The sequence below is a fragment of the Vulpes vulpes genome, chromosome 3, assembly GCF_048418805.1.
Source record: "Vulpes vulpes isolate BD-2025 chromosome 3, VulVul3, whole genome shotgun sequence".
NCBI lineage: Eukaryota > Metazoa > Chordata > Mammalia > Carnivora > Canidae > Vulpes > Vulpes vulpes.
In genome coordinates, this window is record NC_132782.1 from 99,116,078 (window position 1) to 99,142,789 (window position 26,712).

The following is a 26,712-nucleotide window of genomic DNA, read 5'->3' on the forward strand; positions in this document are numbered from 1 at the left end:
TTTTTCTTAGAACATGGGGTCCAAAACAAAACAAAAATGAACAAAATACATTTTAATTAATCCTGCCTTAGCATTCTAAAACTTCTGAAAGTCCAGATATGTCACATCTATCTAGACATCACATGATCAGAAACAAAAGCTCATCCCCTTTTGTCTCCTTTTTAGAAGAAAAGCTTTCCAAGAACACCCTCAAAAAGCAACTTTCATGTCTCATTGTCCGCAGTCGATCATGCCTATAAGAGAAATAGAGCTATCATTTTAAATTTAAGTTGATTACCCTGCAGCTAGGAATAAGATTACCTAGTGGTGTGCTGGTAAATGCTTAACAACTGGAGAAAAGATCGAAGTTCTGATTTATAGCATGTGCCAATATTTGTGTTGTAAATACACCCACCATGACAAAATTCAAGCTACTAATGTGATAAGACAGGACATGGAATTTGGAAGAGATGTCCAAAAGCATACCTTTATAAATTATTTCCACCATATATGTAGATATAATAGATATGCAAAACTTGAAGAGTATAGATAACAGTAAAATGTACTCAAATAATTAGGAAGTGATAATTTTTGAGTATTTAAAAATATAATTTGTTAAGTCATAAGTTTAAATACCTTTATTTTTAATCATGACTGTTTAATGGACTCTCAGACTTCCTGAAAATTTAGCAATCACATCTCATAAACTGGTAAGAGCTGTTTCCTACTCTAACACTGGAGTCACATGTAGGAAAATAAATAATAATAAACAAAACTAGGTTCCCACCAGCAAAAAAAAAAAAAAAGAGGGGAATGGATGTTAGTTAGGTAGCAAACTGTGTCTAATATAACCATTATTCATATAAAGTGTAGAACATCTCCATTGGTTCTCCAACTCACTTCCATGCAATTACAATGTCATATATGTGAATAGTTCTGCAATAGTTTATGGTGGAATTGAGGGCACTGTTAGATGGTTTTAAGGCTGGAGACCTCATGGCAGCATAGAAACTGGCTCATGGTTGATGCTTAGTAAGCATTCCTGAGATGAATGAATGCCTAATGGAGTCTTGCCCCAGACTACAACCCCAGCCCTCCTGTAAGATGTTGAGTTACAAATAGGCACAAACAGAAAGTAAAGAAGTAACTTGTTGTTAATATGACTCTGGCCCCAAGCCCAAACCACTGCTGAGAACTCTGCTAATACAGGTGCTAAAGGGCATCTTCCCTCACCCTAGACTAGACTCCCAAATCAGGATCTCACTAAACTTCCCCCAGGCTGGCCCCATGGAAGGACAGGAGAGAGGGTCTGAGAAAGCCTCTTGACATTCTTGGGGAGTAGAATGTAGAAACAGACAAGATGATCCGTGCCCTTGCAACTACTACATCAAGGCTCTGTGACCCTTCCACTATTCTGTGCTACTCAAAGTTTGGTCTCTGGATTAGTAGTATCAGTGGCAGCTGCTAGTTTGCTAGAAATGTGAAGTCTTGGACTCCAGCCCAGATGTCCTGAATCAGAATCTGAAGTTTAACAAGATCCCAAGGTGGTATATAGGCTCATTGCAGATTGAGAAGAGCTGCACTGGTTAATGTGGCCCAACCAGTGTCCAATAATTTGATGAGTCAGATTTGTCATTTCTCTGTAGGAACCCCTAATCTCCTCCCATTTTTTCAATTGTGAAGTATCTATACATTCAGTACCATCACCACCAACAACCATCATCATCTCCTTCTTAGAGAAAGACCAGGATAATTATCAGAGGGGTAAAATAAGGCTCCAAGTACTTAACTGATTTGTCCACTGTTGCACAGGGAGCACACTTTGGATCAGGCCTGCCTCCAAGTCTAATAGTCTCCAATACAATACAGCCTTACATTAACACACCTCAGTTTTCCTACTTCACCAGCTATGAGGCCTCAAGTTTAACTTTCATAGGACTCCGCATCCTCATCTGTATGAGTATGAGAATAGTTTTTATGGAATTTTTATGTGAATAAGTTGACATAAAGCACTAGAAAAGTGCTTGATACATAGTAAATCTTCCATAAACATTGTTATCATTTCCCTTGTCTCTAAACTCATAATCCCTAATTTCATATCTTTTTTCTCACACCCATCTAATAAATTCTCATAGTGCTATAATAGCTCCTGCAACTTTTTAACACTTAAAATCTTACTTAATCTGTTCAACCTTTATGCACCAACCTCCCTGATTAGATAACATGACTCAAAGGGCCAAGCCTATGTCTTTTTGTCCTTTGTATCATATCTCCTAGCAGAAGTCTCAGTCTTAACCTAAAGAAACCAAGCAGGTAAGTAAGCAACTAAATGGAGCCAAAGTCATAGTCGAGTGCAAGTTCCAACAGGAAAGAAGAGCTGTCACTCTGTAGCAACTGACTGCCACCTCAAATAAAAGCAGACACAATATAGTGAGAGCTTCCATTTTCCAAACAGAGCCAGAAATCCACAGTCTCATGTGGGATTTTTTGATTTTTAGATGTTGGCTTGAATTTAAAAGAAAAATACAGTGAAGTCCAAATAAAACATATTTGTGGACTAGATCCAGCCCATAAGCTGGTAGTTGGCAACTTCATTCTGAGCAGAGAACAGCATGAACAGATGCACATATGGGTGATGTTAAACATGGCATATCTGGGGAATCAGGGGTACATTTCAGCGTGACAGGAGTGCATGGAGATGGGGCAAGAGAAATCAGTGCAAAGAGGAAGGTAAGAAAATGAAATTCAATCTAAAGCAAATATTAAATAAGACAGTTCTGTTGGGCAGCCAGTTCCAAGAGGTCTGGTCAGTACTCCTGATTTAATTGCTTTAGATCAAAGGAAACCTTTTTCAGCCTTAGCACAGTTGTATATCTTAGGAGGGCATAGTGTCTCACCCCCCAAAGATGTAGTTTTGCTTTTTATTTATCTTAGCCAAGCACCATATTCAAAAGACTCCTTAAGTACTCTAGACATCAAAGAGGGATTGTAAAAACATCCAAGATGGTACTATAAAGCTAAACAAAAACATACTGGTTAAATTTTCCTGAAATTATTGTTGGATTGCATAACTTAAAAAGGAAATTATTGAGAGAAGTGAGCTATGGTGGGGATATTAAGGGTATTAAAAAGTTTAGGTTAAATTTACATGCTTTGGGACATATGAAGTAGAATTTTCCTGTCTCAAGGGAACTTAAATGACCCCTCCAAAATGGGAGGAAGAACATGAAGAAAACCTTGAGATGACCCCAAAGATGGGTCTCATTTTAAGAACATTTAAAATGCAAAATTCCAAAATTTATAAATGAAACTGTTGGTAAGATGATTTAAGTGTTTCTCTCATGCTTTTAAGCTATTTTTCACTTGCAAAAATTCTATTTAAAGGCAACGTTCCAAGCTTGTGTATAACTTAAGTCAAAATATTTTCTAATGACAAATTTCATGAGGTCCTTCTGAATTCAATCTTTGTCTTTCAATCCTTGGTGTCTTTTGTACTTCTTGATAGAACCATTACACATACCTGCCAGATATTCATTAACTAATCCCCCTCATTCAATGATCTGCATCCTATATTGATGCTATACGGCTTGCCTGGGCTAAATTCAGTCTAGCATGGATTTCTTTTCCAATTTTTTTCCAAAGGAGAAACTCACTGAAGAGATTTTAAAATAATCCATATTTTGCCCTTGCTTTTTGGTAGGTCAGCACATTTGGGCAATAATTTTTAAAGCTGGATTGGTATTGTCACTAAATAGGCAAATTGCTTAACTTACTCTGAGCATCTGGTCCATTTCAATTTTTTGTTTTGGAGTTAATTTGATGTTTTGTGTGTGAAGCTGTTCTCAGGAAAAAAAATAGCCTTTCAAAAATGTTTTTCTACATAAGGAATATTTGGATTTACTAATAATCAAAGAAATGTAAATGAAAACAATGTACCACCATTTTCTTGCCCATCAGATAGACAAGGATTAAAAAGAATAGTAATACTCAGTTTTGACAAGAGTATGGGAAAATGAACAATGTTGAGGGATCATAAAGTGGCTCAAATTTCCTGGCATGGTATGTGCCAAAAGCTTTTAAAACATAGCAATCTCTTGAACCAAGAGGTCTGCCTATCCTAAGAATATATCCTAAGGAAGTATTAGGCCCTTGTATGAAGATGAATAAGCAAGGATGTTCATCTCTACTTATTTATGAGTTAAAAGACTGGATTCAAATTTAAGTGTCATGAACAAGCAACTGATTAAATAAATTATGATAAGACCATAAAACAGAATAGCATGTAGTCATTAAAAAACAGCGGCATAGATTTCTACTTTTAAAGTTGCAAATGAAAAAAAAGTACAGTCTATAATCTATTGTTAAATAATTAGAAGCAGATTTCAGAATCGTTTGTAGAATATGACTGTCTTTTGTAAGGGGGAAAAATATACATGTATGCACATGTTCTTAAAGGAAAAAGCCTGGAAGGATATATGCCCAAATGTTAATGACTGTGAAAACTGGTTTGATTTTTACTTTATTAACTATATCTTTCTAAAACAATGTAAAATTTTGCAATAAGTGTGTGTCCCTTTAAGAATCAGGGAGGAAGATAACTTGCTTCCATTAGAAAATGAAACAAAACTGAAAAAAATCTATGTACACTTAATAGGCAAAATGAAATTTTGTTAATTGGGGCCATTTTCCAAATGTAAGATAACATATGTAATTATTGCTTTTCATCTTTAAATCTTGAAAAGAAAGAATACACAATTTTTAACAAAGCCAGATATTGGACATTAATGATTACCATGTGATCCACTGTCAATGATCAATGATGGATTAATTTCTAAATTCAAATTTTAAAGTTTCCCTTTTAACTCCCTTAAATTTAATTGGCAAATTGATCTCACACAATTCCTAAGCTATGGTCAATATGGGAACCTAAAAAACTTGTACAAGATTTTTTTTTTCAGCTTGTGTACTCCAGGGCATCTTAACAGAATGTGGGGCCTTACCTTCCTCTTCCTCCACCCACCACAATGTCCAGTCAACTATAATTGATTCTGCATCCGAACTACCAATTAAATCCATCCCTGTCTTCCCATTCCCACTGCCACTGCCATAGTCCAATTTGTCTTTCATCTCAACCATTAAAACAGCCCCTAAACATTTTCTGTGACTGCTATACAGCTACCTGAGCAAGTTTTGTAAACACAAATCTACCAGGTGGCTATCCTATATAAACCTGATAAACCTGACAATAGCTCCTATGCCTTTAGAACAAAGTTCAACTCTCCAACAGAGCTTACAAAGCTCTTGTGATCCGGCCTTGTCTCTTATAACTTAGCCTCTCCCCTTACAGCCACATCCAGCTATGCTCAACTTCAATGCCTAGACTGCACAGTGCTCTCACTGGGGGGAAACATTCTGTCTTCCGTCTTCTGGCCAGCTGCTTCTCACCTTTCAGGTCCCAACTTCAAAGTTCTAAAAAGCCTATTATCAGTCTCTGGATTGGGATAGATTCCTGTGTTATTTATTTAGTGCTCTCTCTTTCCCCCTTTGTAACATATATTATACATGACTTACTTAATTTCTGTCTTCATCTCTTAAATCTGATCGCTATGAGGAGAGGAATGGTGTCTCTCTTGTTGATCACAGCATCCCCAGTGGCCAGTAAAATGGCTGGCACATTGCAGATATATACATAAATAAATATGTATTAAATGGAAATTAATTCACTTAGTTCTTTTATTAGCATTTTCTTTTTTCCATTCTTTACTCCTGTTGGATTTTGGTTGCCAACACTGCCTAGCCACTCTGGTAACAAGCAAAAGAAAAGAGCTAGCTAATTCCTGCATTAGAATTTGGGGGGAGTACAGGGGCATTTGTATGTATCTAATAGCTAAAGAGATAATAAAGTTCAGACAGGCCGAGATTCCCTTTTATAGCTTGAAGCCAACTACTTCATCTAAGAATCATGGGCTTGCATTAGGACTGAATATTAATAAAAGGCTGTGGGATTATAATGGCATAAATTTAAAAAAATAAAATAAAAACACATCATTTGTTCCAATCAAGGTTGACATCTTAAAGTCAAGTAGAACAGTGATTCCTTTTTAAACAGCCAACCATTTACATTTCATGGAAAAGATTTTTTAAAAGTGCAGAATTAAAATAGTCCCCCCACCCACCCAAAGCAGATAACAAAGACTTAGAGTTCAGGATCTTTCTATGTGTGGTTCATAAGGGATGAGCCATCCTCAGGTTGGCAGTTTAGTGTGAAAAGAAAATCTCTAGGTAGTTTTCTCCCTTTCTCTAAAAAGACAATTATTTAGACAGTCTATAAAGAACCAAATATTTTCACTGGCTTCCCTCTCTCTGTTGTCTGAAAAAGCCTACCGGAAACATGGTCTCCAATCAAAAGTATCAGATTGAACTTACCCTCGGCTGCAGATTATTTCTAGGGCTTCCAGATTCCCATGGTAGGCTGCCAGGAGTGTGGGAGTCATACCATCCTCATCAGAAAGATTCAGATCTCTCTTGGTAGCTTCTTTCAAGAGTTCCAGGTAGCTATCACTAGCAGCTTGGTGGTAGCGAGTGGACATTTTTTCTGCTCACCAGAGCCTGGCCAGATATCACTCTCCAGGCAAAGCAGGTTGTCAGTGGAGCAGCCTTCCTATAAAGCTGGTTAATCAGTGACAAGGAAGAGTGTCACCCCAGGACAAAGCTCATTCTAACCTCCTCTATGGAAGGCAGCCAGAAAGATTCACAGCACTGAACTTGGACCTTTCCTTTCTGGCATGGCCATGACATCGAATATTAAGGACCTCTGTGTTCATCTTGAATGTTGTGAGGCACATTTAATCTTTTTATGTCCATTAGCAAGTCTTGAATGCAATATTGGTCATCTAGGCACAGAGTGTACAAAATAATTTCCAAACAATTCAGAACTAGTCTAGTTCACTGAGGAGGTCTATTTTTAAAAAATATTTTATTGAAGTATAATTTATATACTATGAAATTCATCCATTTTAAGTGTATAATTTGATGATTGTTGGTAAATTTACAGAGCGGTGCAAGTATCACCATAATCCAATTTTAGAACATATCTACCACTCTCAAAATATCCCTCATGCTCATATGTAGTCAATCCCTATTCCCATTCCCATTCCCAACCCTAGGAAACTACTAATCTGGTTTCTGTCTCTATAGATTTGCCTTATATGGACATTTCATATAAATGGAATCACAAAATATATATTCTTTGTGTCTAGGGGTTTTTTTTAGCTTCACATAAGTTTTGAAGTTCAATTCCTTTTTTAGTAACAGTACTTCCTTTTTATTGCTGAATAATATTTATTATACCAATACATCAAATTTTCATTATTCATCCAGTAGCTGATGGACTTTTAGATTGTTTCTCCATTTAGATGGTTTTATGAATAATGCTGCTATGAACATTTACACACAAGTCTATAGATATATATTTTTATGTCTCATGGGTTTATATCACAGAGTGAAATGGCATAAATATATATGGCAATTTATATTTAACTTTTTCAGAAATTGCTAAACTGTTTTCCAAAGTGACCATACTCTTTTACATTCCCACAGCAGTGGATGGTGAGAATTTCTCCATATCCTTGCAGCCTCTGTTGTCTTTTTGTTCATTGCTATCCTTAGTGGATGTGAAGTGGTATCATTATGGTTTTAATTTGTATTTACTAATGATTAATGATGTTGAACACATTTTCATATGCTTATTAGCCATTCTTACATTTATATGTAAATTCTCTGCCCATTTTTCTCATTGGGATATTGTCTTATTGAGTTATGAGGGTTCTTTATATATTTTGAACAAAAATAATTTATCTGATATATTTTGAACTGAATGAAAATGAAAATGCAACATCTCAAAATTTGTAGGATGCAATTAAAATAGAGCTTGGGGAAGAAATTTGCAGTTTTTATGCCTGTATTAGAGAAGGAAAAATTTCTCAAATCAATAACTGCAAGTTCTACCTTAAAGAAAGAAGGAAACAATGGAAAAATTAGTGTAAATAAAGAGCACAATATAAGACCAAAAACATGGTCCAAATCTATCTATAATAAAAATAAATGTAAATGGACCAAATTCATCACTTAGAAGATTCAGCCATATCTTATTTACCATAGTCACAGCTAAAATATAAAATTACAGAATGATTGAAAGCAAAAAATGGAAGTTTTATCAAGAAAATACTGAGCCTGGATGGCTCAGTCGGTTAAGTATCCGACTCTTGATTTCCACCAGGGTCATGATTTCAGGATGGTGAGATTGAGCCCCACATAGGGCTCTGCCCCTGATGTTGAGTCTGCTTGAAATTCTCTCTCTCCTTCTTTCTCTTCTGTCTCCCCACATGCGCATGCATGTGTTTACTCTCTTTCTCTGTTCCTTTTTAAAATATTTTATTTAAATTCAATTTGCCATCATATAGTATAACACCCAGTGCTCATCCCATCAAGTGCCTTCCTTAGTGCCCATCACCTAGTTACTCCATCCCCCAAAATCTTTTTTTTTTTTTAAAGAAAATACTGACAGAAATAGTATAGCTATATTTACATCAGACAAAATATAGTTTAAGACAAAAATTGCTAGGGATAAAGACAGATAATACATAATGATGAAAGGAACAAGTCATCAATAAAATATGATATTCCTAAACTTGTGTGTATGTAATAACATAGCCCCCAAATAGAAAAAAACAAAAATTCATAGAAATGGAAGAGAAAGAACAAATCCACAATCATAGATTTTAATATACTTTCTTAATGTTACATATCAATTAAACTAAAGATTAGAAAAAATATAAAAGATCTGAACACAATTAAAAAGCTTGATTTAAGAATCCTATGTAGAACTCTTACTGGATAGAAAATACATGTTCTTTTCAAGCACACAGAAAATATTTATAAAAATTTCCCATCTAATAGAACCAGTGCAGGCCTCAATAAATATAAGATGACAGGTTTCATGGAGACCATGTCCTCTGAAGATACAACAATAAAATTAGAATCTATCACCCTATATAACTGATGAACTATTTATATATTCTCCTGTGGTATTTTTTACATAGTTTTTACCATCAAATACATACCATTTTGCATTATCTTTTCTTCTCCTTAAACCACCATAAATATTTCCCATATTGTTACAAAAGGTTTAATATGTTTGGACAATAGTCCATGGAACTGGGATGCCCGAGTAGCTCAGCAGTTGAGTGTCTGCCTTTGGCTCGGGGTGTGATCTGGATCCAGAAATCAAGTCCCACATCAGGCTCAGTCCAGGGAACCTGCTTCTGCTTCTGCCTATGTCTCTGCCTCTCTCTCTGTGTCTCCAATGAATAAATAAATAAAATTTTTTAAAAAACAGTCCATGTAACTGAAGTGAGGAAGACCTATTTTCAAAGTCTGTGTCTATTTATTCTTCTTATCTCTTTTTGTCCAAACCTTTATTCCAAGATAAATTATCTGTCCACTCTGAGAAAATACAAGGCTTTCATCAGCAAGTTTTTCACAATAATTAGCTCCAGGGTCAATGTTTGTTCCTTTTTCTGGTTTCTATGAGAACACCAGTAGACACTGTAGAAGCAACCTGGAGGGCAACATTTTTTATTTGTAAAGGGGGAAAAATAATTTTTTTAGCCCAGCGTGTGAAATATTCAAACATGACTATGGATACTTTGAGAACAAGGTTATGTTCCTTAGCTATTTTTTGCATGAGCCACTTAAATTTAAACATAATTGAATTCATTAATGGACTCTAAAGTAGAAAATTATATGTAACTTGAGAGAGGGCTTCTCAAAGATGAATTATTTGAAGTAGAATGCTAAGTGCCAATCAGACAAGGAGTCTGTTATGAGATGAAGATGAGGATAATGATATTGTGATAATGATGGGGAGAAGGAGAATGATAAAGGGAAGATGGAGGCAAAGAATAAGGAGAACAGAGCAACCATGGATGAGAAGAAGGCTTGAAAATGGAGATCTCAACTCCAGGAGTACTTATGACTTGGACTTAAACTCTCCTGTGAAATGGAGCTTTTATTTTTTTATTATTTTTTAATGGTAAAAATCCTGGCACTCTTTGGCATTTCCTTGGAAAAACTTTGAAAGAATGGATTATGAAGGGGAAGTAAAACAGAAACAAATGCCGAACTTGAAGATCCTCCTTAACCCATTCCCTCAAAATGAGGTTGACAAAGAGGATTGAACTTGGACCTAGAAGACCTGAAGTCCATATGATCTACAATTTACTGCATCTATTTGAGTCTCCATTTCTTTGTGGATAAAATTGGAGGATATTGCTCATGATCATATCATCCTCTAAGCCTATAGTAGTAAAGGTGAAAGGAGATAAAATTACGAAGTGTAAAATATGGTTTTAAAAATGGGAAGAAGCCATGTGACTGTGGCTTCCCATGTGAAGGGAGCAGAGAGAGAGAGAACTAAAACTTAGTAATTGGTCTTTTTTATTTGCTACTGTACTTATCAGAGTAAAAAGGAAACAAAATTGGTAGGAGATGGTGAAGGCAGAGATTAATGAAAATAACTAAGACAGATTTGCATATAATTTAGACAATAACTGCTCATGAGAGATCTGGATAATTGTGGGGCAATTGTGGCTTGTGACTATGTTTTGACAGTAACTGGCCTTGTGTTTCCACACAATACTTATTTCTAGTATTTGAGAAATACTACTTTCTCATAAGAAATAAGAAATACTTATTTCTAAGTATTTGAGTCTGTTGCTAGAGTATGTTGCTGGATTCTCTGAAGGTCAAAGAAGAATATCTGCCTTACACACTGGTAGAGAGACTTTAAGGATCAGACTTAAATGTCCATGACACACTCCTGAATATTTCTGAGCAAATCAAAGCCTTATCAACTTCCTGTTGTAACCAAACCTGCCCTGCCCTGCCTCCTTATATTCCTGCTTTATTAGTATGACTTTATAGAGAAATATCCAACTAGTGACATATGTCCCTCTTGGGGACATGGCTAAGTGGCATGGCTGCCACTTAGTTTCAAAGGGAGTAGGCTTTCTTTCCTCTTTTTTTTTTTTTTTTGTTAAACTCACTTATTACCTGGCACTTCAAGCATTTAACTATTTCAATTTTAAGATGCCCTGTAGATTCATAAACAGTTCTTTTTGCCGATGACCCAGAGAACACAGGGTTAATTGGCCCCCCAGGGACAGCACTTGGAGTCTCTTACTAATGGGTCTGCTCCTCCCCACAAAGCAAAGGCATTGTCCACTCTTCATTGCTGTGTTATAATTTTGCAGTCTCTCCAGCCAGAGTACAGCTACCTGACAGCTGAGTGTTGTAAACAGTTTTCCCACATGCCCTGGAGTCCAATCCTGGCTAAGAGGAAGTAGCCCTTGGATGGAGAATTTACCTAGGATTCTGACTTATCTATAAAAGAGTTCTGTGTGTTCCTTTGCCCAGGGAGAGAGATGGAAGGAACAAAGATTAGTGGTAGTTGGTCTCTCTAGTCTACCCCAAGAAAAACCAATGCCAGCAAAATGGAAACCAAACTTCTCCCTTGTTCTGAAAAACCATTCACTGCTAATTGGGAAAGAAATTCAATGGCTTGTGCAATCCAGAAACACATATTTTTATTAATGAGATTGCCCCCTAAACCCCAAGAGATCTGGTTTTCAAAAGCAGCCTGTATTTGTTCTACAAAGCTATTCACTACTAATTACAGAGGAAATTCACTTGTATGGTAGGGAAACACATTTTTACTAAATAAGGATAAAGAAAAGATCCAAGCAAAATGTTTGCTTTTAACAAGATTACTTCATCTAATGAGCATCTTATTATGAATTTTAATGAAAATAAAAGGAACAACAGAAAGTGAAAAAAAATAAAAAGGATTACAAAAGTCCTGTTGTTACACAGAAAATTTACAGGAATTAAGCAAGATCATAACAGGCATCGTTTATACATGATTGTATGTGCTGAACTTGGGTTTGTGAGAAATCTACCTATTGAGGTAAAGACATTTTCAAGTCCATTATCCAGAAAATGTAACTTACACATGTATTTTTTCATCTTTAGCACAGCAATAAAACTCCTCAACCTATTTGATGTGGATTTTTCCTATTCAAAAGAGATTGAACAACTCTGCTTCTCATTTAAACACATATATTACCCCTAAAATACTGAGAAACTTTCCTGTGTTGAAGGTCATTGGTGTTGTTTTTCTTAGAAACATTGTTAAATACAAACATGAGGCAATCAAAGGAACCATTGTCTGCCTTTTTGTTTTTTTCTTTTCCAAATGAAAATATTTATGAAAATATTTAGTTGGGTAAGTCGACTATTGAGATTGTAATGTCCCTGAAGTATTGATTGGCCTTAATGTATTCACATAAGTTTCAAGCCATTCAAAGCCCTGTTTTTATGCCAGAAAAACACACAGAGCTGTTATTGTACCATCTGGTTTGCATGAGGAATCTCTTGGCATCTCTTAACTGCACATTTTATAAATGCTAAATCCCAGATGGCATTACATTGTAACAGTGGAGAGTTTTATAAAGGTTTCCAAAAACAAATTCTTTAAAATGTGAATGCTGGATAGTCTAAGCAGGGACTATTAATTTAAATTCTACACTTCAATCAACTGACTGTTAACTAGACAGATTTCCTTTTCCTTTTGCCTTTTCCCCCTTTCTACTTAATTATTGGCTCTGTGACTTGAAGGCTTCAATCAAATACAATCATATGACCTGAAACTTTACCCAAAGCTTAAGTTCTTATAAAAGTTGCAAGAACGATGATCACTGGAAAACCTGTATTAGCTGCCATTTTGTTTCAAGATGGCAGAATTTACCACAAGGGAAGTATGTTATAACACCTGTTAGCAAATCATCAAATACTATCAAAACCATTCAACTCTCTCAAAGCTGATAGTTGGACTGGAAACTAGGCAACTGTGAACACCACGCTTTGTGTTAAAACAAAGCTCTAATACAGTAATGGTTAAGAACACAGATTCTTAAGTCAGGGATTGACGGACACTAAACCAGAAATTAGGGCAGCTGGGGTGGCTTAGCGGTTTAGCGCCACCTTCAGCCCAGGGCGTGATCCTGGAGACCCGGGATTGAGTCCCATGTCAGGCTCCTGCATGGAGCCTGCTTCTCCCTCTGCCTGTCTCTCTGCCTCTGTCTCCTTTCTGTGTATTCTCATGAATAAATAAATAAAATCTTTAAACCAGAAACTAGATTCTGCCATTAATTTGGGTAGATGACCTCTGGGCTTCAATTTTCTCACCAGTAAATGAAAAGAAAACTCCACAGAGTTATTACAAGTAATATTATTTACAGGGTTGTTGCAAGTAAGTAGAGGTGGTATTTGGAAAATGCTTTATACAATGTGTGGTGTGTAGTCATTACGCAGTGGATGTAAATTAGTAGTCATCCTACTGGAAATAGAAGCAGAAGTAGAGGGATCCCTGGGTGGCGCAGCGGTTTAGCGCCTGCCTTTGGCCCAGGGCGCGATCCTGGAGACCCGGGATCGAGTCCCACGTCGGGCTCCCGGTGCATGGAGCCTGCTTCTCCCTCTGCCTGTGTCTCTGCCTCTCTGTCTCTCTGTGTGACTATCATAAATAAATAAATAAAAAATTAAAAAAAAAAAAAAGCAGAAGTAGAGCAGAAGTAGTAGTAGTACTAATAGAAAGGTAGGTACTCTCTTTCCCTTCTTTAGGTCAATCATAAATGGATAATTACTGCCTTTTCTTCAAATTTCTCTTTCCTCTGCATTTTTCTTCTTCTTTTTTGATCCTATCTTTTACCATGGTACAATAAAAAGAGTACATATTTTATAGTCACAGAGTTGTATTTCTTTTTTTTTTTAATTTTTTTTTTTATTTAATTATGATAGTCACAGAGAGAGAGAGAGAGAGAGAGAGAGAGGCAGAGACATAGGCAGAGGGAGAAGCAGGCTCCATGCACCGGGAGCCTGATGTGGGATTCGATCCAGGGTCTCCAGGATCGCGCCCTGGGCCAAAGGCAGGCGCCAAACCGCTGCGCCACCCAGGGATCCCTACAGAGTTGTATTTCAATCTGAGAATATGCATTTGTCTTCTAGGGCTGCCACAACAAAGTGCCTCAAACTGGGTGACTTAACCAATAGCATTTTTTTCCTACAGTTCTGGAAGTTCGAAATCCAAAATCAAAGTGTCAGTAGTATTGGCTCCTTCTGAGGGCTGTGAGGGATGGATCTGTTCTAGGCCTCTCCCTTTGGCTTGTAGATGGCCATCTTCTCCCTGTGTCCTCACATTGTCTTCCCTCTGTTTATGTCTCTGTCCAAATTTTCTTTTTTTAAGTACACCAGTCATACTGCATTAGGGCCCATCCTAATGATCTCATTTTAAGTTAAATTAGAGGCTCTACCTCTAAATACAAAGGCCTTCCAAGAACAAGGCTCAGAATTGGCATATTGCCATTTCTACCACATTCTGTTGGCCAAACCAGCCAGATTTAAGGAGAAGGGAGGGCACAGGGAACAAGCTGACCTCAAAGCATGTTGTAAGGGATGGGAGTATAGGAAGGAGCGGAAGATGGTGACTTTTACAACAGATCTCCACATCAGCTGCAGAACTTTAATATTCAACATATTCTATCAACTAAAAGGAATACGCTACATTGCCAAGGAAACCTGTGGTAACCACTGCCCTAGCTACTACCTATGCAGTAATCTGTATTGACACTCATATGTATGGGTTTTTATTTAGAACTTCTGAGTCATCCATTTTCCTCAGCTTCCCTATCTCTATATTTATAGGTTGATGAAGCTTCATATGCCTTTGTCCTAGTTCTTTCTGAGCCCATGACTATTAGGAGGGTTGTGCAACTTGGATCTGTCTAAAGAACCATGGGGGAAAATGACAACATTGTATAGTTACACTGTTCAAGGAACTACCTTATTATGTTTAAGAACATTCTCACTGACATAGTCTAACTAACTTATTTTCCTAAGTAAAATTCATATTTGACATTTGAAAGCTATTTTAAGCTGTATTAGCATAGCTGGTAGAAGTTTCTAGACTTCTTATTTATCTTATACTGCTAAATTCTAATTAATGCCATATTGTACTTCTAAAAGCTAACTTAAACTGCAGGAGAAGCACTGAGCTTTACAACACCCCCTCACACACACACACACACACACACACACACACACAGAGAGAGAGAGAGAGAGAGAGAGAGAGAAAGAGAAAGAGAGAAAATCATAACAAATTAGAAAGAGTTTGGGAATGGACCTTGGAGACTTAGTTTATCACTAGAGCTCTGTTGCTAATTTCTATATAATCTTGAGCAAGTTACCAAACCTCTTAGGTGTCATTTCTTCATTTTACAATAGGGATATGGACTTTGGAAGCCTCATGAACCAAATCTACTCACTTGGGTGTTATACCTTTATACCATGAAGTTTGAACTCATGAGCCTTTGATTCTACAGCTTACACTGATCACTTAAAAACAACTCAGATTTACTGTTACTGCTGTTATCACTTTAAAGTTATTTTAATTGTTATTTTATCACCAAGACAATTCAATCAATATAGAAAAAAATAAAGTCAGAAAAACAGCAGTTTCCCATCTCCTCATTCCCATGGATGATTTAGTACATATATTTATAACCAGTAGAAGAATGAGAACACAAATCAGAACCAACAACAGTTGTACTGCAACATGAGGACAATTGCCAATTTGAACAAAGGCTGAGAACCAGCCACACTGTTGTTTAGGGTAGAATAGGCTGTGTATTTACATGAATGTATAATATCTATGTCAGCAGTATTGGCTGAGCCCATTAGCTCTCCAGTTGGTTTATTGATTGGGTCTGTTTGTTTGTTTATTAAAAAATGGAACTGTACTCTTGTTTGGTGCTAATTAATAAAATATGTTGGTGCTTCCTTTTTCAAATTAAGTGTGCATGATTGTATATGGAACAAATACTAAGATCCCAGAGCGGGAGGGCTAGGGAAAGGGATATGGAGTTCTTACTTGACTTGAATGTGCACCTGAGGGTGCTTTGTGTAATACATTGTACACTACAGCATCTTATATTTTTTTGAATTGAGTTTCAATAAATTACAATTTTTAACCCATTAAAAAAAATTGTAAATAGCCAGCATAACCAGACTGGGCTGGACTGCCTGATTACTTGCAGGGTCGCCTCCCCTGGGTAACATGGTTAGCTCTCTGGAAATGCCTTCCTGGATTTTCTTTTTAAAAATATTTTTTAAAACACTTAAAATAAATGTTTTTTAAAATATTTTTTAAAACATTTTATTTATTTATTCATGAGAGACACAGAGAAAGGTGGAGACATAGGCAGAGGGAGAAGCACGCTCCCTGGAGGGAGCCTGATGTGGGACTCAATTCCAGGATCATGATCTGAGCCAAAGGCAGACACTCAACCAATGAGCCACCCAGGTGCCTTACCTTCCTGGATTTTCAATGCAGATACACATCTATATACCCATGCACAGGCACATAAATCTATAGACATACACATAGTGGGGTTTTAAAAGTAAAATATGAAAACATATTAATTATACAACTCAAAGACTCCAATTTCATTGTGGACATCTTTAATATCAGCATCCACAGATCCACCTGAATCCACAGATTCATTTCAGTATCTGAAGATATTCATAGTTTATCTAGCCATCTCCTGATGACAACATTTAGGTTGTCTTCAATTAATATGTTAAATTGTAAAAAGACAACAAGCTTGGAATTTAAGAATTGTAAACTATTGTTTATAAGAACTGGTTTTCAGAAGTAAGAAGGGTACTTACCTAAATGAGGCAAAAACACTGCCTTGTTCTTAGGCATAACAACCTAAAATTCCCTTCAAGAAATGTCTGGTGATTAGCAAGTGAGAAGTGACCTCGGGACCCTCAGGGAGAGACCCACTCAGAAAGGAGAGGTCTTGTAGTAATTAGCAAAGTGTACTAATGAATTAGTCTCCGATGTCCTTATCACCATCCCTCTTGCTTAGGGCTTTTGTGCTGCCCCTTAGTCTCCCAGAATGCCCAGTTGGGGCTGAGACCAGAGCTGCCCTTTCCAAGGTAAGACCTCACACATTGGAGAAAAAGCATAGAATGGGGAAACAGAGCCTGGGTGTGGGGCCTGGGAAGGTGGAGCAACACATTAGCCTATTGCCACTTTTTACCAAGTCTCTCTGAATCTTCCTTCCATTCTCCATCCTCTATTGTCTTCCCATCATAGTCTTAACTATCATGGTAGAAGACCTTCACATTTGCAAAAAGATGTCAGTTTTTGGAAAATATGCTTCAGAGGAAAGGAGTAACTATTGCTATCATGCCTTTGGTCAGAATCTAAATCCTTTCACCATCTCTACTCCCAGAAACCTGTTTTTCGTGGCTTTTGCTCCTGCTCCCCCATTCCATATAACACAATGGGTTAATTCCCACAAAGATGTTAATTGCTAGTGACCACTCATTTTCTTGCCTCCCTCCGCCAGGTTCTTGATCTTAAGACTCACCTGTGGTGCTTGTTAAACAATACATCCACTTGAGACCCTCCTGTGGAGAGCCTGATTCCACAACTTTTTTCCTGGGTAAGACCCAGGAATTTGTGCTGTTAATGAGAGCCCCATGTAAACTTCTAATCAAGGAAGTTGAGGAAGTACTACTCTATAACCTACAATTGTATTTCAGACACCTGTAACAGGGACTGGAGGTTACTCCTAAAGTTACACCAAAAAGAACACATAAATCAATAATTGCAAATGCGACCTCACAACTTTACACAGAATTTGAACACTAATCACCTATTATAGAACACAGGCTGCAGTCATCTAGGTGTCTCAAATTGCAATGAGAAAACATATGTTAATTGGGTCTTAGAAAATCTGAGTTCTCAGAGCACCTGAGCAGGCTCAGGTCATGATCCTGGGATCTGGAATCAAGTGCTGCATCAGGCTGTCTGCACAGAGTCTGCTTCTCCCTCTGACTATGTCCCTCCCTGTCTTTCATGAATAAATAAAATCTTTCAAAGAAAAGAAAAGAAAATCTAAATGCTCAACATGGCTCTGACATTCAGTTGTCAACAGGTTGGGCTAATTGTTTTGCCTTAGTTTCCCCATGTGTAAATTCCCAACTGGTACACAATATGACATTCTTATATAGATCACTACTTTTTTGACCCAGAATTTCTACCTCCAGGAATTCATCCCAAGGGTTAACCAGGGAAATATACAAGAATGTCCATCATATCATGGTTTATGATTATGAAAAATAGGAAGCTGTTGTAATGTCCATCATTAGGAACAGTTAAACTCTGATTTATCTAGACATTGAATACTATGCAACCTTAAAAATGGTAATGGAGATCTTTATGTTTGATACAGAAAATGTCCGTAACATGTAAAATAGTAAAAGCGGGTCAGGAAACATAACTTAAACTTTAGTCCCAGGTTGTTGGTTTTAAGTGTGTGTAGTATTTGTATAAAAAGTTCATAATGTGGGACACCTGGGTGGCTCAGCAGTTGAGCATCTGCCTTTGGCTCAGGGCATGATCCCAGAATCCAGGATTGAGCCCCCACCAGGCTCCCTGTGAGGAGCCTGCTTCTCCCTCTGCCTATGTCTCTGCCTCTCTCTGTGTCTCTCATGAATCAATAAATAAAATCTCTTTTCAAAAAGTTCATAAAGTTACATATCTAAATATTAGCAGTGGCAAACAACATTGCAGGTGACTTTTTCCTTTTCTTTATATCTTTCTATAAGTGTCTGCAGTAAGCTTAAACTTTTATACTTGGGGGAAATAATATAGCATCCATTTTTTGTAACAGTACTTCATGCACATTGCCAGAGTAATGCCCGCAATAGCCAGGAGGCTAGGGGCTATTTAAAGGAAAGGTCTGTTACTTTAATATGGTGTGAACAAGAGATGTTCTTTTCTCAAACTCTACCACTTTCTTTCACTCTATGTTGGAGTTGTAATATTTTGCCCAAAGTAACTAATTTTGCCTAGAGTTATGAAGAAAACATTAATTCATTCACCTGGAGCCAATTTCAGGGAACTTTAGTTTCATGGCAGGCCTGCAGAGCACCCAGTAGAATAACCGAAATGCAAGTGTCAGAAAAGGCAGAACTATGCTTCCTTCAGGCCTTCCTGTCCCAAATCCCTCCCTCTCAGCTGGGAGGGCTGAAGAAGGCTCAGGTGTCTCCAATGGGAAGAGGGTGGGGCCACACCCTGTTTTCTGCTATAAAAAAAAAAGAAAGAAAGCATAGAGGTGTCTACCCACCTACCTGGCTGATTTGGTGGTACGTTTGGCCATGGCATACAAACAGAAAGGAGATGGTGGGAGTCCCTCAAACTGGTTTAGTGCAGATTGGAGGTGAGTAATCTTGGCAGCAGAGGGAGGGGACACAATGGCCTTATCTGCTGAAATTCATTCCTTCTTAACTCTCCCCAATCCCTTTTCAGCACCTACAGGTCACTTTCTTTATTCTTCATCCTTGTGACTTCAGTGAACTCAGTAGGTGTTATGCAGTTGGTGAATCCCATCTTCCCAGGTATGCCTGTTGGGTGAGGGGAAATGCCCTTAGCCTCTCTTAAACAGGTTGCAACTACAGAGCCAGAAAACCTAATCATGGCTTAGACAATATCCACTCACCCTTTCTTAACTTGATCAAGTCACTAGATTTTTCCATTGCTTACCTATGGCTTGCTATGCTGGCTAAACAGAAGATCTTGTGAAACACCTGTACTACTTTCTACTCCCTCATTGCCTCAAGCTCTGTGGTATCCAAAGACCAGCAAAACACAATGCTAAGTGCCCATCTTCAGGAACAGATATTTTCAAACACAAACTCATGCTTAAGGAAAGCATCAACATGATAGACAAAAATTGGAGCTGTTCCTCTTAGAATTTTTCAAACTTTCACCTGAGCAAGAGGATGTAGAGTAGCAGATGATAGGCAGAATTTAGCCTTTAAAAAGCATCATTGAGCTTATGTAGGGCACTTTTTTGAAGTTTATTTAAGTAATCTCTACATTCAACGTGGAGTTTGAACTCCTAGCCCTAAAATCAAGAGTCTCGCAGGCTCTTCTGATTGAGCCAGCCAGGTGACCCATGTAGGACGTTTTTTAAACTTCAAGTTGGAAAGTCTTTAGACACAACATTTGTTCTCCACTTCTTTACAGACCTATCATCTCCACCTCCATTAGCCTCACCATCAAGATTCTAGTCATAGAAGTATGCATGGTTAACCCTATTTTAGGCTTAACTCTGGAAAACTTCAGAAAGCCCCAGGCATTTAATTAATACCTTCCTTATAGTATTTTGCATTGTAGTGATCTTTCTCACAAACCTGTGAGCTACTTGAGAATAGGGGTCAAGCTTTGCCTCTCTCAACTGGTATCCTTCCTTGATGCCTGTTGGAGAGGAGATGCGCCCATACACTTTTTTTAGGAATCCTGCCTCCTGTGGTTTAAAGATACTCCCAAATGCTTTCTTTGCTCTCCAGGTACTGTCATTTGCCATGAAAATAGAATGACAGTGGAATTTCCAAGTGATCTTGGCACCAAAAAATGGCATGCATCTGTGGTGGGTAAGTAATGTGTATATTCTTAATCTTGCCTCAAAGCTAGCCCCATTTTTCAGGTGCCACATGCTCTGGAACAACTGGCATCCAATTTCCATGATACCACAGGGGTCCCTGATTTGCATGATGTCACCAGGAGTGGGAGACCTTGTTTCCTTAAAAACTCGTCTTCTCGCAGAATCCAATGGGAAATTTTTATTTATTTATTTTTTTAATAATAAACTTATCTTTTATTGGTGTTCAATTTGCCAACATACAGAATAACACCCAGTGCTCATCCTATAAAGTGCCCCGCTCAGTGCCCGCCACCCATTCACCCCCACCCCCCTCCCTCCTCCCCTTCCATCACCCCTAGTTCATTTCCCAGAGTTAGGAGTCTTCATGTCTGTCTCCAATATTTCCTACCCATTTCTTCTCCAATGGGAAATTTTTAGCTGCAAACTACAGCATCTCTCAAAACTTCGGTCATAACATCCAGATGGGACAATAAAAAACAAAGTGATTTGAAGTAGCTTAGAAATGGATTGGCAGTCTTGACTATGTTGCTTTGGTTTACTTTGTCACTGAAATGTACTTTTTGGCCATTTTCTCTGGCTTCTGTAGATCCATTTAGTTTTGAATTGTTGAACTGTACTTCTATCCTGGACCCAGAAAAGCTCACCCTGAAGGCCCCATATGAGACCTGTAGCAGGAGAGTAGTAAGTATTTGCTCTGAGGAGTGATTTGGGAAGTAATAACCTAGTAGTTACTACTAGTAACCCTACTACTTAAGGATACAGACCTGAGAGGAGAGCATTTATTCTCAACCAGGGGTGGTGAGTGTTCATGGTGGTGATGGTTGGTTGGTTTTTATCTTTTGTTTTTGTTTTGTCTGCCCAGACGATATTTGGTACTGTTTGGAAACCCTTTGAAGACCTTATTGGCTGTCACAATTGGAGTGGGGGGTTGTCTGTACAAGCTGAGGTTGCTGATAAACAGCCTACATTGCACAGGGTGGTCTCCTTTAACAGGAATTTCAGGCCTGAAAGGCCAGTAATACTGAGGTTGAGAAACCCGAACTTGGGGCCTTGCTGTGAGTCCCAGCTTTGCCACTATCTAGTTGTGATCTCTAGCAAGTGAGCTAACCTTTCTAAGCTTTTGCTTGTTCATTGGAATAGGGAAATCATGGTACTCTCTCCACAAGGTATCTAAAGATGAATGATATGATGCAGATGAACTTGGCATTGCACCAAGATACAACAAATGCTCAAAACAAGCTATTTTGATCTGTAACCTCCATGGAAAATGGAAGGCTATTTTGGTGCTGGCAAACAGAACTGCTAGGCTATAAAAACAGGTGTGGGAAAGCAAGCAGCAGCTGAGCAATAGGGTTTTCTCTATTGCCAAGCAACAGTACTGCCTAATCAGAGTTATTGGGACCAGTAAAAGAAACCTCTCAAACGGTTCTCGAGCTTGTAGTAGGCAAAGAACCACTTGGGGAATTGAGAAAGTATAGATGTGGTTCATTTAATTGATGACTTAAGTCTGGGGTATATCTTAGAAATCTGCATATGTAACTGGCCACTTGATCGAATTCCACAGTGAAGATCTTCAGTAATTTTTCCTTTCTGAAATAACCCTTCCAACTTGTAGAGAGCTTAGAGTTGCTTTCCTTTAAACCAAAGGCCTACAAGCTATAACTTATGGATGGCCACATTTAGTCCATAGTGTGCACAAGCATAATGGTCCTTGAGCTAAGAATGGCTAAAGTTTTTTGTTGTTGTTGTTTTGTTTTGTTTTAGGACTTAAAAAGAAAACAACATGTGCTAGAAATCATAAATGGCCTAAAGCCTAAAATACTTACTAATACTTTATAGAAAAAGGGTGACTGTTCCTTACAAGAAACAGTTCTCTAAACCGGGGTAAATACTGGCTTTGCCAAAAACCTGGCTCTGTCCAGCCCCCAGAATAATGGCTGCTACATAAGTTACATAAGTGCTCAGTGCATGTTTGAATGACTTGGGCAGAGGCCCCAGATTAGCCAGAACCATGATATTCAGACAAAGGTAAGTGTCAAGAAGAACTCAAAAATAAAACCCTAATTCCTGAAGCTCAAGCAACTATTTGCTGCGAAGACAGGAGTCTTTACTGGGATATCTAAAAGGGCTAGCTATAGAATCTCTTGGTATAAGAATCAGGTACCTTTCAGAAACTGTGGTACTGGTAACCTCAAGAGGTTTGCCCCTCATTTAGGTTCAATGGTATTCTGGGATCACCTTTCCCATGGAGGTCCCCGTACTTACTGTTCTTACTATGCCATTTGCACACAGCTTGGCCAGCATCAGATGGCCATCAGACTCACGGACAACAATGCTGCTTCAAGACATAAGGCTTTCATGTATCAGATCAGCTGTCCAGTTATGCAAACAGAAGAAACCCATGAGCATGCAGGATCCACAATCTGCACAAAAGATTCCATGTCTGTGAGTGAAGCAGGCTAACTGCTTCTCATGGTGACTACAGGGGAAATGAGGTGGTTTACACAGCTGGGGTTAGGAACAGGATCAGGATTGCAATCCTAACTTCACTAGCAATTTGTTTTTTTTTTGGGGGGGGGGGTTTCTTAACCACACTGAGCCTTATTTCCAAGCCCAAAGTAGGGGACAATGATACCACATTAGGGTGGTGCTGAGAATTAACTGAGAGGGTATATATAGTGCTCAACACATCATACCTGGCAGTAGAAAGGATTCCGTTGGTAACTGCAATCACATTAATAATCATTTGAACAAACTGAGTATTTATCATGTCCCAGGCTCTATGCCAGATAGGATATAGTACAAAAGCAAAACAGCCCAATCACATACTCATGGATATTTATACTCTAACATAACTAAAATTGACAATGGACAAACAAAATACCTTCATACTTTTTTCTAATAATGATAAAACTGCATGGTTTGACCTAATTCTGGACTTCTATGGACAAAGCTTAAAATGTACACCTAAGAATCCAATGTCTCAAAATTGGAAGGAAGCTTAGATCTTCCAGTTGCCTTTTGGCATCAGAAGTTCAGAGATGAAATGGTCTAAGGGCACAGCTAGTTTTTATGACTGGGCCTGTGCCTCTTCTTATTCCCCACAATCAGACCTCTTGGCATATGAAATACACAGTAGTTGCTCTGGATGTTTTGCACATACTGTCAGGTAGCATGATCTCAGAAACTTTCTTTTCCAAATCAAAGCCTCACATCATGGTTTCGTTTCTTCCAGTTTACCTTTAACATTATTCCTGGCATGGCTGATGAAAATACGGTATGGAAATAACTTTTTCAATTACAGAGCTAAGTAACCTCTTGTTCTATAGTAAAGGTGACTTAACTTCAACCCTGATTAAAATAGACAAATAGTCTTGAGGTTAAGGTGAGCACTAGCCCTCTAAATGAAACTTCTGTCTTCAGAATCCCAGTGGTGGGAAATGGATGATGGAGGTTGATGATGCAATAGCTCAAAACCTGACTCTTCGGGAGGCCTTGATTCAAGGATATAATTTCCTGTTTGATAGCCACAGGCTCAGTGTCCAAGTGTCATTCAATGCCACTGGAGTCACTCACTACATGGTAGGTGTGAATCTTCTTTTACCACCACCCAAGCACAGACCAATATTTCTAAGTCCGAGTGTGATCTCAACCATGTCCTCAAAATTGAGAATAAAATGGATTTAAGAGTATCTTAATGCCTTCCATGTGCTAAGCACTGCACTGAGGACTAAAGATATAAGGGTGAACAAAACAGATCTGTTCTTCCCATAGATGTAGACTGACTCTATAATGTGATAGAGGGTAGTACTAAAATCTTCCAGGAGTCAAGATGCTCTGGCTTATTTTCCTGTAATACGGTTCTACTGTAGGATTTGGCACTTTTGGAGTCAACAATCAAGACACTAAGTTAAAGGAGTTACTGTGCCAAAGTGCTTTGAACAGGTCCTGGCACCTAGGCAAGCACTTAAATGCCAACCATTTTAACAAAAACAGCCCTGTTACACATGGAATATAAATGGAGTGCAGAGTCCTATAAGCATTTTCTCTGAATACTATTACCGTAAAAATCAGCTTTTGCTCACCTATGCCCAGAAATCGCCTATAGGTTCTAACAGTAGACCATACTAAATTGCCAGATGTTATGAAATACAACATTCTAAAACTAGAACACCTGATGAGCATTCACTGGACAAAATGCTTAAATTCTACTCTAGCCAAAATAGTGCCCAATACTTGAGTGTTTGCCCTGACGATTCTTTTAGCATTGGTTAGAGATTCAAGTAAACCGATGTCTTTCAAAAAATGTTTCTCTCCCTACCCCAACCCTCAGCAAGGTAACAGTCACCTCTACACAGTGCCTCTGAAGCTTATACACACATCTCCTGGGCAGAAGATCATCTTAACAACACGAGTACTTTGTATGTCAGGTAAGGTCCTAGGAAAGGGCAACTGCTGTTGTGGAAGACACTATTATGGAAGCTTAAAGCTGATCTCGGGCATTGTGTTGGCCACTCCCTCTAGATCCCCTGACCTGTAATGCCACACACATGACCCTCACCATACCAGAGTTTCCTGGGAAGCTACAGTCTGTGAGATTTGAAAACAGGAACTTTGCTGTAAGCCAGCTGCACAACCATGGGATTGATAAAGAAGAATTAAACGGCTTGAGATTACACTTCAGCAAATCTCTTCTCAAAATGAACGTACGTTCCTATCATGAACCACTGAGATTTATGGAAGCAGGACTTGAAGCCCAGTCTCTTGGTAACCCTGATATAGCTGATGACTTGTCCATAAATTCTAACTGTCCATATAATGGATTCAAACTCTGGAAGGAAGGCCTCATTTGATCACTTTGCCTAAGTGAATTCTCAAGTAACTGAAATTTACCCTCAAACACCAAGCCTCTTTAAACCACTGCAAGAGGTTTTTGTGTGTGTGTGTTTTGGTTTTGGTTTTCCCTCAGCTCATTGAACTGCTTTTAAGTTGCTAATGATGACCCTCTGACACCCTTTTAAAAACAGGACAGTTTGATCCAAACAAGTGTCCTCAACTGTTCTCACTGAGGCCAGTCTTGGCTGAAGCAATTGCCAGGGACACCAGAGAGTAATCTTATGTCAGAGTATGTGTGTTTTGCAATAACATCTGACAACATTTGTAGAGTCCTTTTTACTCAGACCTGGCTTGGCAGAGCACTCAGCTCTTTGGAATTTGATCTGTTAATTCAGGCTTTAGTGTCTAGTACAAAGAGCATGCAGAGCTGGGTATTTCAGGGCATGAGTTTAAAGCAATAAATTTCCTGCCTAGGAAAGCATCCTGATCTGGAGCAAGTGATAGGCTCTCTCTTGTTCTGGTTTAAAGGGAAACCAGATTAATTCTGGAGTGTGCCCTACAGGTATTCAGTGTACTTCCTGCCTGCCTCACTGTGGACTGTTCTGGGCCCCCATGGCTGTGGCTGCTAATTGACATTCTTGTCTCCTTTCAGTCCTCTGAAAAATGCCTACCCTATCAGTTCTACTTAGCATCACTCAAGCTGACCTTTGCCTTTGAACGGGACACGGTTTCCACAGTGGTTTATCCTGAGTGTGTTTGTGAGCCACCAGTTACTATAGGTAAGAAACCTTTTCTCCTTTATCTCTTGTATATGTGGGAAAATATATAGAAGTTCAGACTCTGTATTGTTTACTTTGAGGAAACTGATCAGAGCAGAAATCTCGGTGTAGCTGCTACAACAGGGCCACAAGAAGATAATATTTCCAAAATACACATGTGGAGAGATATTACTATACTGAATACATGTTTAAGTAGTCTGGATATATTCTGCATTATGAGCCTAAGCTCCCCATCTAAATAAGATTGGTTCAAATCTGTAACTAGGACTACAAAATTTTAAGACTTCCCCCAAATGCCTACAGATTTTTTCAAGGATGTGGAGTTAGGTATTTCTTGTTCGGTATTGGCTCTGCCCCTATGCTTCTTATTTTCTGACCCATATCCGGTCAAGCTAATGCGAAAAACTAGTTCCTGCATTATTAACCCCACCTCCACCCCTCATTCCCTTCTCCAAACCACTCAGGATTTGAGCCTTGAAACA

General features: G+C 38.3%; 2 protein-coding genes across 5 annotated transcripts in view; one reads left to right on the forward strand and one right to left on the reverse strand.

The window, feature by feature from the left end:
• ANKS4B (ankyrin repeat and sterile alpha motif domain containing 4B) overlaps positions 1-26,712 on the reverse strand; it is a 42,099-nt gene that overhangs the window by 2,051 nt on the left and 13,336 nt on the right. The window contains exons 2-3 of one of the 3 annotated variants that reach the window (XM_072753696.1): positions 19,300-19,572; positions 6,406-6,648 (exon numbers count right to left, since the gene is read on the reverse strand). In XM_072753696.1, the coding sequence (XP_072609797.1) occupies positions 6,406-6,569 (164 nt within the window). In that variant the 5' untranslated portion in view covers positions 6,570-6,648; positions 19,300-19,572. Of the gene's footprint in view, positions 1-6,405; positions 6,649-9,101; positions 9,205-19,299; positions 19,573-26,712 lie in introns of those variants that run through there. The other 2 variants (XM_026003245.2, XM_072753695.1) reach the window with 2 other exon arrangements.
• ZP2 (zona pellucida glycoprotein 2) overlaps positions 2,635-26,712 on the forward strand; it is a 28,887-nt gene continuing 4,809 nt past the window's right edge. Inside the window, exons 1-10 of one of the 2 annotated variants that reach the window (XM_072753694.1) lie at positions 2,635-2,709; positions 19,478-19,566; positions 20,521-20,604; positions 21,202-21,296; positions 22,908-23,060; positions 23,851-23,892; positions 24,039-24,197; positions 24,949-25,045; positions 25,140-25,321; positions 26,104-26,230. In XM_072753694.1, the coding sequence (XP_072609795.1) occupies positions 2,672-2,709; positions 19,478-19,566; positions 20,521-20,604; positions 21,202-21,296; positions 22,908-23,060; positions 23,851-23,892; positions 24,039-24,197; positions 24,949-25,045; positions 25,140-25,321; positions 26,104-26,230 (1,066 nt within the window). In that variant the 5' untranslated portion in view covers positions 2,635-2,671. Of the gene's footprint in view, positions 2,710-19,291; positions 19,389-19,477; positions 19,567-20,520; positions 20,605-21,201; positions 21,297-22,907; positions 23,061-23,850; positions 23,893-24,038; positions 24,198-24,948; positions 25,046-25,139; positions 25,322-26,103; positions 26,231-26,712 lie in introns of those variants that run through there. The other variant, XM_072753693.1, reaches the window with a different exon arrangement.